General features: G+C 42.3%; 1 protein-coding gene across 3 annotated transcripts in view; it reads left to right on the forward strand.

Moving 5' to 3' along the window:
* Window positions 1-19,400, forward strand: part of TMEM260 (transmembrane protein 260) — a 45,462-nt gene that overhangs the window by 19,761 nt on the left and 6,301 nt on the right. For all 3 annotated transcript variants that reach the window (XR_010921132.1, XR_010921133.1, XM_067554840.1), the window contains exons 4-12: window positions 4,114-4,291; window positions 6,945-7,058; window positions 9,393-9,572; window positions 12,744-12,784; window positions 13,788-13,871; window positions 14,448-14,565; window positions 14,976-15,148; window positions 16,839-17,010; window positions 19,211-19,359. Coding sequence is in view for 1 of the 3 variants with exons in the window: in XM_067554840.1 (XP_067410941.1) it covers window positions 4,114-4,291; window positions 6,945-7,058; window positions 9,393-9,572; window positions 12,744-12,784; window positions 13,788-13,871; window positions 14,448-14,565; window positions 14,976-15,148; window positions 16,839-17,010; window positions 19,211-19,359 (1,209 nt within the window). In the remaining 2 variants the exon portion in view is untranslated. The remainder of the gene's footprint in view (window positions 1-4,113; window positions 4,292-6,944; window positions 7,059-9,392; window positions 9,573-12,743; window positions 12,785-13,787; window positions 13,872-14,447; window positions 14,566-14,975; window positions 15,149-16,838; window positions 17,011-19,210; window positions 19,360-19,400) is intronic.

The raw sequence follows: 19,400 nt of genomic DNA on the forward strand, positions 1-19,400 counted from the left end.
TTGCATCGTCTGAAGGGAGTGCGGTTACCTAGGTGTCCTTGAAAGCAGAATTTGGCCTGCAGGACCGTTTAGTACCAGTGAACTTGCAAAAGGGAAGAATCCAGTTAGACTTTTGGAACTCATATTGAGTTTGCGTGGATGGCAGTTAGAAACAGAGCACACCTGATACGGAAATAGTTGAAAGACAGCAAACATGGAAACCTGCAATACTGTTTTTAAGGAGTTATATTTCAGAGTAAGAACCTCGCCTTAAAATTGCTTTTGCTACCTAGGACATTTAGGTGAGGGTGCGGTGGTTAATCTTGGAGGTGTGATGGCATTTGCCCTGATAGATCCCCTTGGGATTCAACTACTGTGCACAGGGGGCTTTTCTACATATTCAGAATAGATGTTTTCTTCCTAGTTTATAAGAGACAAGTAAAAAATAGTTACCACAGTGACTCGTACAGGCCTGGTGAGTATATGGGAATTTTAGACCAAGCTGTAGGTATCGGCATCAAATAAACTATGTAGATAGCTTGTGCTACACTTCCTGACTCTGTGGGGCAGGCTCAGCCAAACACCGTATGCAACAAACTACGTGGCCAATTCCAAGCAACCCACCTGGAAATTGACACTGAATTTTCTGTGGCCATGAGAACAATAAATAAATGTGTCCAAATTCATCCACCTATTTTCCAGTTAGTACGGCTTCGTCTTTCTTTTTCTTCAAGAACGCCTTTGATCTGAGCAGGATCATATTGAGAGATGGCTCGCACATAGAAAGTACTGGGCACCAGCAGCGACTATTGCTATTTGCCATCAGTAAAATGATTATAGTGCTACTGACCTTCCTTCCTAAAGTGCTTTGAGATCTAGGTAAAAAGCGCTATGTCAGAGCTAAGCATTACAGTATTTTAAACTTGGAATTTTCAAAAGTTAAGGTTCCACCTCCATGGACAATTGTGACCAGGTAACCTTGCGCACTGGGTGAGTTCTAGAGGCTCTGCATTTAGCGAACCACCAGGGTTATTTCAGGACTTCTGTGATTTCCGTTCCCGTTAGCTTCTACAGCCCAGGAAGAGCCTCTTTAAGGGTTCTGCATCTCTCTTCCAGAGTCATGTATAAACTTCCATAGCCACAAACTAAGTTTAGTTTAAAAAGCCACAATCAAGGTGAGATTTTAAAATCTTACTTCTTTGTTTTAGAATATTCCCTGTCAAGCTTGATGCCCAAATCTGTAGCGCTGAGGTTGTAAGCATGGGCAGTGACTGGGGCTCTGCAGTCCTACTGCGATACACACAATAACCATGTTACTTGGTTCCCCCTTAAATGATTTTGAGTATTAAACAAAAATAGCCCTAAATTTGGCACTTACAATAAATACTTTGTAGTGGTTAGGCAGCATATAAAATCTTCAGTAGTGCAAATACTGTAAGTTAAGTATGATCTAATTCTTGGGAACCCAGCACAGTGTCACCAGGGATTATGCAATCTTCAGCCAGTTGTGCCAATGTGCATCAGTCCTATGGTGCAAACCAACCTGCTTCCATTCCTATTCTCTGCCTCTCTCAGCAGCCACGCCGGGTTGCATGGTAATGTTGTGATGGGGATATTGGGTCAGATCAAATTCATATTCCCCTGCGAGCAAAGCTAGGATGTGAATTCAGGCTCCAAGGGGGAGGGAAAGATGAGTGCAGCGTCCTGTTGAGTCACCTCTCTCCGCTTCCCACCAAATGTTAACAATTCTGATTGCAGACATCACAAGCCTGATCCATTGAAAGCAGTGGCAAAGTTCCCATTGATTGCAATGGTGCAGGATCAAGGCCTTGTGCCATCCCTGCAAATCCAAATTACAGTAATGTCTGTTTTATTTGTCCACCAATTTCAGGAACCAGTTTACTGGAAACATTCATGGAAATATTTTCTCCTGGGAGAAAAAATGCCTCCTTCAGGAGCATGTTTTACGATGAAATGTATTTTGGGACAAAATCTGGATATTTTTTCAAGTTTGTTAAACTGTGGAGTCCTATGGTCTGGTAGAGAAAAGGGAGCAATTGTTCAACCCAATAAATAGATCAGGATCTTTCTGTGTTTAGATTTCAGATTCCACACTGATGAACACCCCTCTGGAGTGGCGAGGGCCCCTGTTTATTTAAAACACAATAAAGAAGTTGCACAATGAGTCAAAGCAACAGCACTGCTTCCCTTTCTCCATCCTCCAACCAATCAGCAGTCAGTAGCTAATAAAACCGTGCTCTTATAGCATTTTTGTAATCCATGGATCTCAAAGCACTTTATGATGTAGGGGAGTGTTATTATCTCTGTTTTACAGATGGGGAAACTGAGCCACAAAGCAGTGATGTGACTGCCTGAGGTCACCCAGCAAACCAGTGGCAGTCAGGAATAGAGCCCAGGTCTCCTGAGTTGCTCTGCAGTGCTCTAGCCACTAGCCCACACTGCCTCCCATCTTTTATTGATCCAGTATGGATTAAAACTTCCATACTGCCTGAGCCCTCCTCTAGCATCTGCTCAAATCCTTTGGCTTTGCAGTGTTCTCTAAAGCTGATGGATTCGGGCTACTTCAAACCAGGGGAGGGAGAGCATCTCAGAGGAAAGGAGTCGGTGTAGAGTGTTCTGCCAGCTGCTCCCTCTCTTTTATATCAGTGATGGGGGGGAGAGGACGTGCCTCACTTGTGTGCCCCCACTCATCTGTTACTATTTTAAAATAAATATCTAGTAAGCACTTCTCAGGGGCAATAACAACTGAAACAAGTGAGGTTGAATAACCAGTGACTTAATTCCAACCATGTCAGTGTCAGAAAATATAGTAGATATTTAACAATTTATAGCCCGATGAAATGTTTCCTTTAACTTATCAACTGTTCCAAGTACCCATCTCAAGGGACGTGCAGAGAGCTTAAAAAACAAAATATAAAAGGGGGCGGCAGAGAAAGGACAGTTCCCAAAATAAACGAACCGCCATCCTCTCTGACAGAATCCTGAGCAATGAGATAAGCGTTACACTGTGCTCTGAAAGGCAATAAACTCTGGCTTTGTCACACCAGCTAGGAAAGTGACTTTCTGGGACCAGTGGTTGTCTTCTGAGAATGTCCTGTTAGCTTGCATGCCTCCCTGACATCAATTTCATGATGACTCACTGAGAGGCAAAGTCTCTCAGGTGGCCAAATTCCAGATAGTTCAGGGCTCTATGGATCAAATTAAATAACGAACTGGCCCTGGAGTGGACTAGGAAGCCAGTGTAGTTGTTGAAGAACTGGTGTAATATGTTTCTTGGGGCTAAATACCATCTAATGGGAATTCTGCACCAGCTGTAGCGTCCAAGTGGTCTTGGAATGTAGCTCCGTGGGAAGTGCGTGCAGTAATCCAATCTGGAAGTCACAAAGGCGGCGATTACTGTAGTGGGGCCTGGGTTTGTCAGAAAAGGTTGCAAACATCCAAATCCTGGGCGCTTCCTATGTTGCTTCTGTTGTGGCATGGGATTGCTTCCTCATTGCAATTCACATTTGTTTTCTCTCTTTCCTGGCTGTGCTCTGTGCTCCAGAGTACGCTTCTCCTTCCTAGTGCCCCCAGTCTTCCATTTCCACCCCCGTCCTACAAAACTAAAAGCTCCCCCATAGGAAAGCTTTATAATGCCAACTGTCATGAATATCTATAATCCACTTTTTATCCAGTTGCTTGATGAATTTAAGACTGCACCGTTGCTCAAAAATCTGCCCGCTAAGAGTATCTGGTTGAAAGCATGACTCTTTGGCTTCGTGTGCCATGATCCACTATGTCACCTCTCATCAAGGTTTCTAAACTGACTTGAATACTGGAAGTTACCCTCTATTCTTGGAAAAAAAATACTGTGGGGGGCATGTCAGCCATTGGTCATTTGAGGAAGTGCATTCACTATCTTGCACAGTGTACAGTATGGTTAATAACTGGCCTTCCTAATTGAAATCTTGTGCAAGGAAATTATTAGAAGCGACATACTAACCATATAATGTTTTGGAAGGGTGCCGGGTGGCAGTCATAATTTCTGCTGCTACAGTATGTTTTTTAAAAAAAGGACAATAAAGTAGGCTCTTTTTGTTGGAAAAGAAGATTTCATGTTATCTGTGTTTGCAGGCTTTCTGGCTCATATGCTGGAGGAATCCTTGCTGCGGGGGTGTTTTCATTTTCTCGTCTAACATGGCAGTGGTCCATTGCAGCGGAGGTTTTTAGCTTAAACAATCTGTTTGTGGGGCTGCTCATGACACTTACTGTATATTTTGAGGAGGCTGCCACTGCGGAGGAGAGATCAAAGGTAACCTGTTCTGATCAAAGTGAATAATATTGGTTTTAAATTTATTTATCGTGGGTGTGGCTTGTTTGTTTTTAATTATTTTCTTTGGTTTTAAAAAATTAAGGGCCAGATCTTCAAAAGAGCTAAGCACTTATTGTTCTGAATAGAAGCTCTTGGGTGTTGAGCACTTCTGAAACTCTGGCCATGCTAGGTAGGTGCCAAGCTCTTAAAAATACAGCCACGTATTAAGGGTCTAAATCAGTTATTGAATGCTGTCCAGAAGATAAGGTGGAAAATTACGATGAAAACTGGGGAGAAATGGTTTTCATTGAAATTTTCTGGAGAAAAGTGCAACTTTTTGTCAAAACACTGAGAAGTTTTTGGTCACAAAAACCCAATTTTTTGTCGAAAGTTTGGATGGAAAATTTTGATCCTCCCTCGAGCTTTGAAAATCTGGGCCATAAATTTCACATTACATTCTCTACTTCGTGAAATGGCACGTTCAAACAATTTTAAAAGACCGGTAGTGTTTCTCTCCACTCTCCCTAAGCATGGGGACATCACATCTGCTTTTCTTTTATAAACTGTTTTTTTGTGACCTCTGTAAATAAAATTATTTGTATAAAAGTAGCCCAGAATTTTAGAAGTTCAGACTAATGGTGTGCTGCTGTGGTATGTTCTTCGAATCATACATGTTCGCTGGATGGCTACAGAGAAGGCCCTTTTTTATTTGGCATTAAGCATCACAAAGAGCAGTTGTTTTATTGGTTGTTACCATTCCATAAATATGTAGTTTGACGTTTTCAGAGCCACCTCAGGGATTCAGATACCCAATTTCCAGTGGGAATTAGGGCCAAGTTTTTCAAAAGTGACTTTTGGTTGCCTCATCTTCTTGGGTATCCTGCTGCCTACACCTGAAAGGGGGATAGTATTTAGAGAGCAGGTGCTCAGCACTCCCTGGGAATGAGACCCACCCATTTGACACCTCAGGCTCATCACCCAAAATCACTAGTCACTTTTGAAAAACATGGTCTGGGTGCCTGAATCTGTTAAGCAGGTTTGAAAGACTCAGATGCATCACAGTGATGCAAAAAAACCCCTACCCCCTGCGCTAATGGTGAAATCATATTCAAAGTAAAATATGAGACTGTTGATAGAAACTCACATCAGTGTTAATATTATTTCATCACCCAGTGAAAGGCAAACAGTCACATTATGCATCTCTACCATTTTAACTGACTATCAAAGAAAACAATGCCATGGTTATATTTTCAGTGTTAAAAGTGCCGGAGTAGCGAGAGACAACGATGCCTGGCCCCTCAGAGGAGCGCTGAATGGCAGATGATGTGGGGCAGATCCTCAGCTGGTAAATTGTTAGAGCTCCACGAACTTCAGTGGCTCTCTGACCGTTTTCACTGAGTGTCTATCCCACTGAATGGAAGTAGATCGGTGGCAGGCGTATATTGCAGACGAAATGTAAGATGAAAAAGACCAAAGAAGATAAGTAGACAATGAATGTCTAATAAAGGCGATGGTTAGGGATCATGTAGCACAGATTCAAGGTGGTCACCCGAGGTTTTTTTATAATGGGCATGCTCATGTGAGGCTGCTCCTGAGATGTTGAAACCCTCAAGGGTTTTGCCATTGGTTTCAATGGGGCAGGATTGGGGGCCTGTAGAACCTGTGATCTGGCATGGGAGAAAGACTAGGGATGACCATGTAACAAAGTAGTGAAGCCAGGAGCAATCCCACTAAATTCTTTGGTCTAAGTCAAATGTGTTGAATGTGCTACATGTTTTATAGCCAAGCTGTTTTAAAAATGTTTCAAAGTGTTTTACAAATAGTTTTTGGTACTCTATTGAATTTCCTTAGCCTGTGAAGCAAAGGGGCGTAAGTCACTATGAGGCCAGCTGTGCGTGCCTGAGAGGGAAAGGAAAAATCATAAAAAATAAACCTTTAAAACCACTGACACTGCCTAAAATAGTTTTCCTGTCTATAGTAACCTCATGACTTTAGAGTCTGATTCCTGAGGAATATTCAGCTCAGAAGCGCTCTCACCTTTCCAGCAGTGTAAAATTCCCTCTCTAGCCTTCATGGGTTATGAGATATTGGACCCTAAACCTGTCTCTAGTGCAAGACTGAATATTATTTATCCTGAACCACAGGCAACTGTAATTTTAGGGGAAAGTGCACATTTGGGGAAAAGAAGGCAGGTTGTTAGAAGCTGCTGAGCGATTGGGGATGGTAGAAACACTCTGGTGGAGAGCAGGTAGATATGGTTTTCAAAGATCCATGGTATATGTAGTTAACCCTATGGATAGGCAGCTTATCACTCTGGCACTGCAATTTATCATCTAGATACCACCATCATGCACGCGGTATGACATAAATACTACCCCCGCATATCTGTGCAATACTCTCTACCTATATAGATATCGATATACAGCCATTTTTTAAAAACTCAGTCTAAAATAGTTCTTCAATAGATTTCCAGTAAAACACATGGCATACCTACGTCTTATACAGACATGATATTTTCTTGGTAAATATTTATTGAATACTGCACACAATATAGTTGCCTTCCCTTTGTACCCTGGATAGCATTGATGCAGTTTCACTGTGTGTGTATTTTGCGGATTTCTAAGAATAATTGTAAGTACTTTCTTCCTTTCAGATATCTAAAGTTGGCGCTTTTTGCTGTGGGCTTAGTTTGTGCAATCAGCACACCATAGTGCTTTATGTGTTGTGCGTTGTATTATGGGTTCTGTTCCAACTTTTCAAAGAGAAGGTAGGTATCTTAACTATTGCTGAGTAGAAGATTAAAGTGTGACATTTTTCTAGTATGCTTTAAGGGCAGATTGTAATTCTTATGTTTGAACACAGTGCTTTCCCTTCTTACACTGCTTTTGTATTGAAGTATAAGTGTCTGGAGGGCAACAGTTCATGATATGCCTAAACTGGTCTGTCATAATCCACTGACAACATAAAGTCACAATCCCTCAGTCTGACATCACAGCCAAGGATTGTGACTTTTAAGGATTTTGAAGCTGTCAGTCACCTGAGCATTCTCGGAGCTGTCCATCTGTATTGCTAACTCCTGTGGGGGTGGATTCTGTCTTCTGACCATCTATAATACAGCTAGAGCGCTGTTAGTATTATGATGATGATGCTGACAGAAGTTCTCAGTGTGTAAAAATTATAAGCATATCCAGTGTTTAAAATGACCTTCCAGAAACAGAAAAGTAGATAAAAATGATAGCGACTGTAGTTCCTTAAAGAGATAAGAGAAGGGTAGGAGCAGTCTGGGCTTCATGTCTCAGAGCTCCTGGCAGCTGGTGGTGGTGGTGGCATGGAAATCCTTTAAACCCACAGGACTAGTTTCCATGTGCTGACTTTCTCCTCATAGTGAATGGAGGCCACATCTAGATACTGCACAACTTGTCTGCAGCTTTTGACGCAGTCAGTCACATGTGACATGGTGGGAGCAGACAACACAGCAGTAAAATAGCTCCAGTCATTCCTCTCCAAAAGGACTCAACTTCAACCTCTCCCTGAAGCTGGTTGGAGAAGTGGTGAGATGCCACAGGACCCGCTGTCAACAATACACCAGCAACAGCATGTTGCATATCTCATTTTCCACAAATGCAAGCAGCAGCATCTCATGGATGTCACAAGGTCTGCAGATGATCAGCTTTCAGTTGGAAAGTGTCTGGTTCAAACTCAGCCTGGGCAAGACCAGAGTGATGCTGGCCTTAAAAAGTAGTTTAAACACTGTCCTCTCATTCCGTCCAAGTCCCGTTTGCCAAAGTTGTGTAAAATCTCACAATTCTGTTAAACTCATTGTTAAGCATAGCTAATTAGGTAACATCAGTGGTGTTTGCTTCCATTGCCAGTTGAAGATCTGGATCCTGACTTTCAAAGTTGTCAACAGGTCAGGACCTGGCTGCATCAGTGGCCATGCATCTGTCTATCCATGATCCAATAAAAAATAGTTGCTCTTCTTTGGGACAAGGTAGCGTACTAAGAACCAGGATGAAATGCGTGCGATCTGGGGATCAGATGTTCTGTCTCACAGGGATTCATGTTCCAGAGGAAATGATGCAGAATCTGACTCAGAATCTGTTCAGCATGTTTTGTGAAGTCCGTTTTGACAAAATGTTTCCACCATAACTGGCATGATGATGGTTTAATTATATAATCAAAGTACGTTCCTTAAGCAAAGCCTTTTTTTAGCCAGAGAAGGGCGAAGAGTAGAATGATTTCCATTAGGGAGCTTGCCACACAGATTTAATGTACCTTGAAAATCCTTTATATACCCTGTTGTTGCATGCTACAGAAAACCCTATAACAGACAAGTTATTTGATTTTATAAAATGTCTTCGAGACAGTGCTACCTCAGTCTTAAGGAACTTGAGCCACCAACTTTTAAACTACTTTTCAATGTGTGGAAAGTCATTTTAAACATTATCTCTTCAAAATAAACCCAAATATTAAAGGAAGTATTTTTGTTTGCCTGAGATGTAATTAATGACCAAAAAAAGCCACATGAAATATTCAAGGGTGGGATTTTTCTTAAAGGTGTTAGGAGCCTTTGAAAGTCTTGCACTCCTAACTGCCTTAGGCGTTTTTTCAAAATCCCACCCCTGAAGTTGAACTATCCAATGTGATCATGATAAAGTAAATGGCAGAACTGACTCTTGATGATGGTGATGATGTGAACAGTTACATGGGAACAGTTTCTTTTTGCCAGATGGAATACCAGCCAACTCTTAATCAGTGCAAAGTGGGTTATCTCAGCCTTGCAGTGCTTCAGCCATCTATGCATGTCATGACATGATTTAAATGTAAAAGATGCAATGCATATGATACTCCTGAGTCCTAGCTAATATTATTTACTTCACTTAAATTTCACCCTGCCATGCAAAGGAGATCAGTTTGATGCAGTTTCCTAGTAATCCACAAAATCGTGAGGTTTAACATAGCATTTTGTAGGGACTTACTATAAATTGAGAGATCAACTCTGTGTAAATATATTTGATGTTTTTCTTTATCTGTTCTTGAAGTTCCAGTGTGATTAAAATAAAATAAACATTGTTATGCAATATGACACATTTTGGTGCAGGAATTGTCCCTAGGCTATTTGCTGAAGTTGGGTTTATGTTTCCTGGCTGGGTTGCTGCCTTATCTCTATCTGCCTGCCTCGTCCTACCTGAATCAAGCACGTTGGACGTGGGGGGACCAGACGACTTGGCAAGGATTTTTGACCCACTTTCTCAGGGAAGAATATGGGACGTTCAGTCTGGTAAATAGGTTCATTTTCTAAAAGAGAAAAGTCTTCTTGAAGTTGTGCAACAGCAAAGCTTTTCCATTCATTTAGGTCAATGTCCTGCAGGAGAAGTGATTTAAAATGTTAACCTCTTATCACTTTATTCCTGATTTTAACCTATTAGTCTGTGAACTTGTTTCTTGGTATAGCTAAAGTGACATGGAGAGTGGAAAAATAATTGAATCCGCCTTCATGCTGTTCAGGTTAGAGTTATTTACTGGAAAATGTACAAGTACATACAGTTGCAGTCTTGTTACCAGTGGGTATTGGCACGAAGAATAAACAATATTTAAGAGAGGCTGAAAAGTAAATTTGAAATTATCCTGTCTTAAGTCAAATAACTCAGCTTTAGTTATGTTGTTTTTTTTAATTATGAAACTTTGGGAAAACCTCAGCTGTTTAAAACTGTCTGAAGCAGTTTTCATTGTTTGATTTATTTTTTAAATTTTTTTAAAAGGATGTACTACTAGTGTATTTCTTAGTATAAATATTACATAAAGTGAAAGGAGTTTTTCCTCTCTGACTTCTCTCCCAATCTGAAACATTTTGACTGTGCCCCTCTTCCTGCAAATATGGGAATTAGTTCATACTTGTCCACAGAGCTTTGGGGTTTGGCCAGGCACCAGGCTCTCTGCCTCTGGCAGCATGAAGAGAGCAGTTGGTTAGCATCCCTGCCTTCATGCCTCCTTCAAAGAAGTCATTAGAGAAGAGTGGGAAACTGAAATTTCGTTTGGCAAACCCTGAAACCCTACAGAATCCCAGAACCCAAAGATTCTGTGTAGAAAAGTCCAATGTGCAGAGTAGCTGCACCACAGCTTTTTGGTGCAAGCGCCATCGCTGCAGTAAGGAATATCACTACAACCTTACCAAAGGGCAGCGTAGTTGTAGCATTTCTGGCAAAGGCTGTAGTGCCTACTGGAGGTGGTGTATTCCCCAAAGATACAGCTGGTAGGAAGCTAGAAACCACCCTCAGAAGGGACTTTGAGGTTTCTTCAGCTTTCCCTCCGAGCCACTCTGTCAACAACCATCTTCTGACAATGTGGCCCATTTAAGCTGTCTCAGATTGGACGCCCAGGAATTGAGTCCCAATCAGCTTACTGTTCCTACAGTGCAGGTTACCTGCAACTGGCAGCTTGTCCACAGAGCTTTGGGGTTGGGCCAGGCAAGATGCAATCCTCACCCAGGGTGATGCATGCTCTGCTAGCCTCCTTCAGGCCTCCCACCTCTTCAGAGATGGCCAGAGTATGAACAAGATTCTCTTATTAACTTCAAATTAGGAAGATCAGCCTGGGGAAAAGAGGTGTTCCAGCTCTTCTGTGTTTCTTACGTTTCTCACATCATGGCCTAGATTTGAACCTAAGGCCCTCCCACATCTCAGCACTGCACAGTATCAAAACAGTAGGCACATCCAAGTCTCTGGTAGTCATCTGCTAGTTCAAGGCTACTTAAGGCGTAACGTGTATCCAACCCAAAAGTCAGGCCTGTTTTCCAGACCTGGGACCAGACCACAGGGTTACAAGTTCTTGATAACACTCCTTTTGAGCTGATGGCATTCTTTTTCCTGTAGTTTCTTTCTGTAAAGACATGCTTCCTCGTCATAATCAAAAGAGACAAAAAGTGTCTCTAGAATTTCTGCTCTTGGAGGGCATGGGCCTTGTTGCTTCTTCCACAAGGGTGAGGTCACTCTTCATGCTCCACAGTAGTTTTTTTTTTTTATGAAGGTTAGCTCTTTCTTCCGTAGCTCTCAGGAAATCTTTCTTCCTTCATTTATCCCGAAGTCTCAACTCCCCAAAGAAAAAGTGTGATACGTGCTAGATGGAAAAAGGAGCCGCTACTGTTTGTCTAATTAGAACTAGTCACTTCAGGAGGATGTCATCTTCATTCAGTTTTTTTTCCATCCTAAATGTATGGGTTTGAAAACATGTAAATCCTTTATAGCTGGGTGGATCAAGTGTTGTATCAATACATATTCAGCTGCATGTAAATTAGTTCTAGAAAGAGATTTAACTCAGCACATTTCCATTGCATCATCCTGAGCAGGAAGGCCATCACCCCCTACAAAGAAAACCTGCCAGACTTGGTCATCCACTAACACCTTTTATAAAACACTAGGGGCTTGACCTCCAGTCCTCAGCAACAGCATCCTTCAGCAGGAAACTGATCCAAGTAGAAATGTCAAAATAAATACTGCTAATTGTTGGGAAGAGGAGAATCCTTTTCCCTACCTACTTATTTCTGCTTCTCTGTTAGCTTTTCCTTACTGCCCATGACATCCTGAATAACTCATATTGACTGGGTGGGGATTAGGGTCTGGAATGGAAAGTGGTTAGGTGGTGATGTCCTTTTTGGGACTGCTTTCTCCCCCACTGTACTCTAGGGGAGGTAAATTCTCTTGGTTTGTCTGCAGTGGCCTCGTTTCAGGTCCATGTGACTGGTTAATACAACTGAATAAAGTGATATTGTCAAGATCTTACTTTCCCTGCTGGTACGAATCCCGTACTTCTATACAGCTTTGTACTGGGTGGCAGGAGGGCAGAAGCAGCATGGCCACACCCCCCAGGACCCATGGACAAATATGAGTTGCTGCCAGTATTTTCAGGAAGAGAGGTGCAGCCCAAATATCTCAAATTAGGGGAGGTGTAAGATCTAGGAAAAAAACCTCACAAAATGTCCCATTTTGGCTGAGATTTTTACTCTCTGTGAATGGCATCTGTGTGTTAAGACCTGGGACAACGCCCATGTATAACAGATTGTCAGGACAGTCGCAAAGCAGACGTAATACTCATGCATGTTTGTCAGTTAAGATTCTGCTAAGGCATACAGTAAGTTTCTGAAAGGGTTGAAGAAACAGTAATTTTGTAGTATTTGAAATGAAAGTTCTCATTGCACGGATGAAATACAGTACAATTTATAACTGGATGTCAAAAAAAATGTAAACTGCTGGAAGATTATATCACAGCAGAGCTTCCATGAGAGTTTTGTCTTCAAAAGTGCACGTTTATTGCTATTATTTGTATTATGGTCATGCCCAGAGCCTCCAGTCTGGGCCCCATTATACAAAACATTCTGTACTTACACAATGAAAAGACAGGCCGTGCTGCAAACCGCTTACAGTTTGTCTGTGTTTTTTCTAACTTTTGTGTCTAGGCCAAATCAGAGACGGGATCCAGTATGAGAGAAATGTTGCTGTGAGTAAAATGCTTTAATGCAGCCCAAAGTGGTGGGGTCATCCCTGTCCCCCCAATATTCTGTGTAACAATTATTCCTTTTGTGTAATTCTGAGTTTACTGACGTTCATAGCGTGGGAGGGGGATGTCCAGAAAGTACGTGGCCACGCTGATGTGTCTCTAGGCCCAGCTTTGGCCCTGGGATGAATGCACACAGCTTGACATTAATTCTCCATTAAATAAAAATACCAAAAGGAGCGGGTGGATGCACATTCAGTGGGACACTGATGTTTTTTCCCTGCTGCTTAGCAAAGCTAGTACATGCCATGTAAACCAGAAAGTGCTGTTCTGGAGCAGTAAGGGCTACATTCTGTTTGCGTCACATAGCCCGAGTAAGGAGGCTGTGCGTTAGTGTCCTGCAAAGGGAGTAATTTTCCCACCGGCCTCTGCAATGGTGAGAGAGCTATTCTCTGGCAGCTACTTCAGCTTTAGGGCTCCAATAACATCTGTGGTTGCTGCACCCACCTGCCTCGGGTGAGAAGAGCTCAGCAGTGCAATGCACAACGCAAGATTCTGCCACTCGCCAGTCACTATCATCAAGAGCAGGGCAGCTAGTTGAGAGCTAGAGCAGGCCTACCCCAGAGTAGCTTTGGTGTCAGTCAGCCATAAGGAACGGGAACTTTGTTCTGACTCACTTTCCTCTATAGTGAGGAGATTATGGAGCGAGGGGTTAAATGCACTCTAATAGACTTCTGAGAAGCACCCAGACTGATGGATGGGCACTGTACCATATAATGCATAAAATAAGGGCTGGAAAAGACAGTGTTTCTCCTTTTCTCTCCGCCCCCTGATTGCTAGATTTGTCGTCTGAAATCATGTTCACTCCACTTTTTGAAATATAAAACATCTTTGTTCCATTTTCATATAGATATATCATAATGTCTCCGGAATAAATTACACTGTGATTACACTGTACTTTCATTGATATTTTGGGGGGATGAAGTGAACATTGATTTCTTTATAGTTTTCAGGTAACACATATGAAAAAAGAGCTTTCCTTTACTGTCCAAGCCCTTGCGGTTGTGGCGAGCTTATGTACAATAATGCAGTAAGTTGGAGTGAATATGCTCTATTTTGTCTTTGGTTATCAACTGAATGAGTGCTTTAAGTGACATTTTTCTGTACTGTGCCAATACAGAGCATTTTTAATCACATCGCACACTTTCAAGAAACCTGCTGTTGCTGTTTCTTAACTAGACCAACTTTACTTGTTTCTGATGGCCTGGTGATTCTTCTAAATTAAATTTAGTGTTCAGTGTATCCACCTACCCCATTGTTATCTATGCCCTTGGCTATGTAAATGTTGCCTTCTATATGTTTCCTATTTGCTGTATCATTTCTACCAACTGCATCTGAAGAAGTGAGCTGAGGCTCACGAAAGCTTATGCCTACTGAAATTAAATTTGTTAGTCTTTAAAGTGCTACAGAACTCTCTCTTTTTTTTAAGTGTGTAGCTCTGGAATCCTTCCATTGCTTGTGCACTTTGAAAAGAGAAAACTTGTATCTTTAAAAGTAAAAGAGACCAATTCATTGTCTTAAATATACATATATTGTTTTTTCAAGATGAATATTACTTTTCTGTCTCCTTTTAATCATTTTCAGTAAAACGTTATGTTTCTTTTAGAGCTAAGCAGGAGAAGTCATCAATGATATGGTTGTTTACTGGAATGCTCTGCATTTATTCGTTAGTTTTTGCTTGGAGGGCAAATTTGGATATTACAAAACCACTTTTTATGGGCGTGGTAAGTTTAATATATTAATTTTATGAAGCAGCACCTATCATGTTCACTGGGTTACTCTTACCTATCCTTTCTTCATCAGAGGGTGCAGGTCTAGAGAGTGCCACATAAAACTCAGTAAGAAATACAAATAAGTAGTGTGCTTTCTTATAAAATGTGTGAAATGTGTTGTCTAGAAATGTATGTTTGTAGCGAGGTGATTTGTATTTTTTTTTTTTTTAAATCAATTCCTGTTTCTTGTTCCTCTTCCTTAATCTCTGTCTGGCCTTTACTTGTGAGCACCTCTGAGCAGAGACCATCCTGTCTTGGGGGCTTGGAAAGTGCCTAGCACACTGTGAGCTCTGCCATATACAAATAAATAACAACAACATGCCTGTCAGTTGGATCCATTCTCTCTGTGTTTTGTGCCTTAGGTGGAGCGATTTTGGATGCAAAGCAATGCAGTGGTTGCTGTTCTAGCGGGGCTAGGACTGGCCTCTCTTATCTCCATTGGAAATACAGTGCTTGAGAACAACCGCCTGCTGCAGTGCATGGAGTGGCTTTCAGCTGCTGCTCTTGTTACTAGCCAAATTTATGCCAATTACAGGTAACTAATGCCTCAGAAATGCTTCTTGACGGAACCTCATGGGCCAGTTGCACAGTGCATCTAGGAGTCGGTGTGGCCCTAACCATGCTTCTCAAATCTGTGAGCTTCTTATAAAACTTTATAAGGCCAATTTTTGGCAATGGAGTGGAGGGTTTGGGGTAATCCCTTGAATGGACTGGGAGGACGTACAGCGGCACTAAAAGGCCCTGGAGCTGGGTTTTTTTAGCTGGGTTTGGGGAAGGAAGGTTGCAGGTTCAAAGACCACATCCAGAGATGGGTGTGGAGACAGTGCTGTCCAGGGTCCTTGTGGCAGCATCTTGAAGACATTTGGAAGTGCAAGTGCTGTTTTGCTTCCCACTCACCGTAGAGCAGCACCTTTTTGTCCTGCAGGCCCCTCCCTCCCAGCACCCAAATCCCTGGAGCCATCAACCAAAGTGGCCTCAGATTATTTCTATAATGGAGTATTGTTGATGCACCCTTTCTGATCCATGCAAGGGAGTGACCTCCAGTCCTGTTGGTACCACCCGCTCCATCCTTCTACATTGTGTCCTGTGCCTTGATCTCCCTTTATGGCAAGAAAACAAATCCCCTGCTTCTAGTGTCCCAACCTGATGGCTGGAGCTGTCTGGAATATAATCTGCTCCATCGCCTGCCCTGTCTCCTCCTCTGTCACCAGAGGTTCCATTCTGGACCAGAGAACTGGGGCCTCCCAGAGTGAAAGAAGAATAACATGGAGATGAATTAAATTGTTTTCAAACAAAGCAAAAAATTAGCGAGTTATCTCAATAAGAGGGTTGCACATTTCAGTTGGCCTGAACAACCATTTACTCCTTCCCTGCTTTACTCCAGCTTTCCCCAGGCTTTGCCTGACTGGGTACTTGGGGGGAGTGAAGATCTCACCTCACCCTCCCTGTCCCATGGCCAAGCCAAAGATTTTCCAGCCTGGTTGTGAACTGATGTCTGGTGGCTGCAAATTGAAGGAGAAAAGTTGCAAGAGCCAGAAGCAATGAAGTGTAGACTTCCTGAGTTCCATCTTCCCAGGCAGCTCCTCAATTTACTACTGGTCTCCAAAGCATGTTGGCTTGTGCTCTAAAGCCATTCAACAGTCCGTCCCAGAGCCAGCACCTTGACTGCATGGGGTCTGTGCAGTTTGGAGAGCCACGGATATTTTGTGTTGGATCTGCCTGTTAATGTTTGTGTTTTGTTTTTAAATGAGCCGCGTTCTCAGCTGGTGTAAATTGGCCTCTCTCCATCTGCCTTATATTCCCATGCAGAGATTCTCAATACAATGAGTTATTTTTTTTAATCTAGAAAAACAGGAGTTTTTAATTGACACTACCAGACACTTCATTGCACTGGCACTTGCAGCTAAAACTAATAAACGTTTACATGGGTTATATGGCCCAATTAAAACGAGAGGTTACAGTGTATTTATTTACAGTTAGTATTGTTTCTGCCACTGGCCTGCCATATGAACTTGGGCAAGTCGCTTCATTGCTGTGCCTCATTTCCCCCATCTGTAAAATGGGAACTGTGATAGTCATAGAAGGCTTTGAGATTTGAGTACTGTTGAATAGCTAGCCAGTATTATTTTTATTTCTGACCGCTTGTCGAATAAAATTGTTTTGAAGTAGTATAAAGCCCCCTCAATGTCTGTTCTAAGATGTTTGTTTTGATCTATTCTGTGAAGCATTTGTGACCAAAGCAGCAATTATGTTGTCGATAAATTTGCAAGGAACCTTCTATCCTCCATGCCACCAGATGCAATAATCTTGCTCAGAGGAGACCTACCAGGGAATTCTCTCCGTTACCTTCATTACTGTGAAGAAATGAGGCCGGATGTTACATTAGTGGATCAAGAGGTAGGTAAATCTGTAGAAGGCAATCAGAAACTTTACCACAGAAAACAAATGCCTGTTTCGTTTTTCATTTTTTCCTTTAGGTTTCATTTTTCTGATTTATAACATTGTTTTATAAATAGTCTCCTGTAGTTTAGGACCTAATTGAAGTTTCCAGGTTCTGAGACTGACGTGACTGGGCTTGACTCAGGAGACCTGTTCAGTCCCCAGACTCCCCTTTTTCTCTATTGCAAGGCTTCGCCTACAGCACTGCTGTACAATGGCACTTTAACTTTATCACTAGTGAGTTTGGCTTAGAGTTTGACTTTATTGCTAGTGTGTTTGGAACATGTATGCCAACAAGATGGCACCACAATAGAGAAGTGAAGAAGAATATGGCAAATCTGTAATGTAAAAGAAAAGTGGTTTTTTCACCTATCGATATGGAGATACCAGTACCCGGGAGGTTTCCGCACAGTTAGCTACATGACTTTAATTTAATTAAAAAGATTCAGGCTATGTCTACACTGAAGGCAGCAAATTCGCTGCTGTCAGATCAGTTTTTCCGGTTCGATTGAATGGCAGTGAAGACATGCTCAATCAATCCAGAAGTCGATTTAATAAAACCACCTCCCCAGAAAGCATAGTTCTGTGTCGACGGGTACACGTTTCCCATCGGCGCAGTACAGTGGAGACGGCGCGCTAAACAGAAGTTAAGAAGCCAACGGGAGTTACGCAAGCTACACATAGTAGCTTGCGTGACGCCCGTCAGCTGCTGCCGAATTTTGCCGGCAGTGTAGACCGGGCCACATTTTCTTAAGGTAACAAGCTGTCCGGTGTGAGGTCTGCCCTCAGGTGTAGCTGCAAGTAACTTTCAGACACAGATCTGGGCTTGCACAGGAATCACAGAAAGTACCCCAAAGAAAGTAGCCTTGATCCACAACCATGGGTCACCTGCATGGGACCTCAGCTTTTGTGACAGAGCTTAGGGCTATTCTGATGAGGCAGGTGAAGTGCTCAGTGAAATGTTCTCAAATACAGATCCTTGGAAGCAGCCATGGCAATTCACCTTCTCACAGAAGGGTTCTGACCTCCTCCAGTGAGCACTGCCATCATATTGAAAGCTTCATGGTTTATTGCAAAAGATTACCTCCTCTTTCCTCCAACCCTTGTTCTCTCCGGTGTGAGCTTTTACCTCTGGTTGAGCACTACTTTTGCCATTCTCGTCCCCCTCCCTTCTTCCGTGTACTAGTTTCCCAGGAGGAGAGGTGCCAGAAGAAGATCACCGTACCCCTTCCTTGCAGAAGCAGGAGAGCTCAGCCAGTGGTGCATCAGAAGCAGGAACAGGGACGGGACACTGAGCAGTGCTTTTATCTCCTGTCCCCTCTTGTCAGCAGTCTGGACAACAGGAGGTGGAGAGGGAATTAGGCTGCCCAAGTAATTGATAACTGAAAATATTCAGATGTCACTTACAGGCAATATTTGTGCATTTTGGGAAGTTACTGGACCTGAAGCCTCTTATCCCTGCCCAGTAAAGAGAGAGACTTGTGGGTGCAGAAAGGCACCTGGAAAATGCTAAAAGGCAGAGCAAGTCTGTCATCTGTCCCTACAAGGCATGGCAAGAAGTGAGCAGGCCCCTGGCCCCCTACCCCAGCCAAGACTTTGACAGCAGTATGCCAGTGATGGGGTTTGGCATTTTGTACAATGTTGCATCTTTTTTCCTATGCTCTGTGTCCTTTGCGATCTTGTGGGTGAGATTTTCCGTGCTCCTAGTTGTATGGTTTTTTATACAACAGAGACTGCTTTAGCAAGTCCTCTTATGTTTATATCTGTGGTGGGTTTGCATGGTTTATTTCATTCCTCTTGCAGCCCTAGAAGCAGGAAAGAATTATTTAACCTGGAAAAGCAGATTGCTTTTTTCATTTGGTCACTAATGAGACTGAAACCTTGAAGATGTAAAATGATCTATATTGCAAGTTTTTTTTTTTTTTATTTGCCTGCACAACCAAAACACGCTGCCTAATATTTAACCAAACCATCGCCTCTTTGCAGCATCTCTGGTTGGTGGATACTTTTCCACACACACACACACAGATTTTACTCGGCTCTCTTGAACCTACGTTTTTTTAATCTGTGCAAATTTACATTATTTGTGTGTGTGCGGGTGGGGATTTTTGTCTTAAAGTTTAGATAATTTAAATCTTATTTGTATCTTTTGTGGTAGATGATGACTTATGCATGGTATTTACCAAAGATGGCTAAGCATTTGCCAGGCATCTCTTTTCCTGGGAGGCGGTGGAATCCTGTGGAAGGAATATTACCTGATGGAACGCTCACGTTTAATCTCCATCATTTTCTCAAAGTAAATAGACAGTAAGCATTTCTTTCACGTAGTAGCTTGCCTAAAATCTTTA

The sequence above is a fragment of the Emydura macquarii genome, unplaced genomic scaffold (genome assembly GCF_026122565.2).
Source record: "Emydura macquarii macquarii isolate MOO-44397 ecotype Brisbane River unplaced genomic scaffold, CSIRO-AGI_Emac_v2 contig_1551, whole genome shotgun sequence".
NCBI lineage: Eukaryota > Metazoa > Chordata > Testudines > Chelidae > Emydura > Emydura macquarii.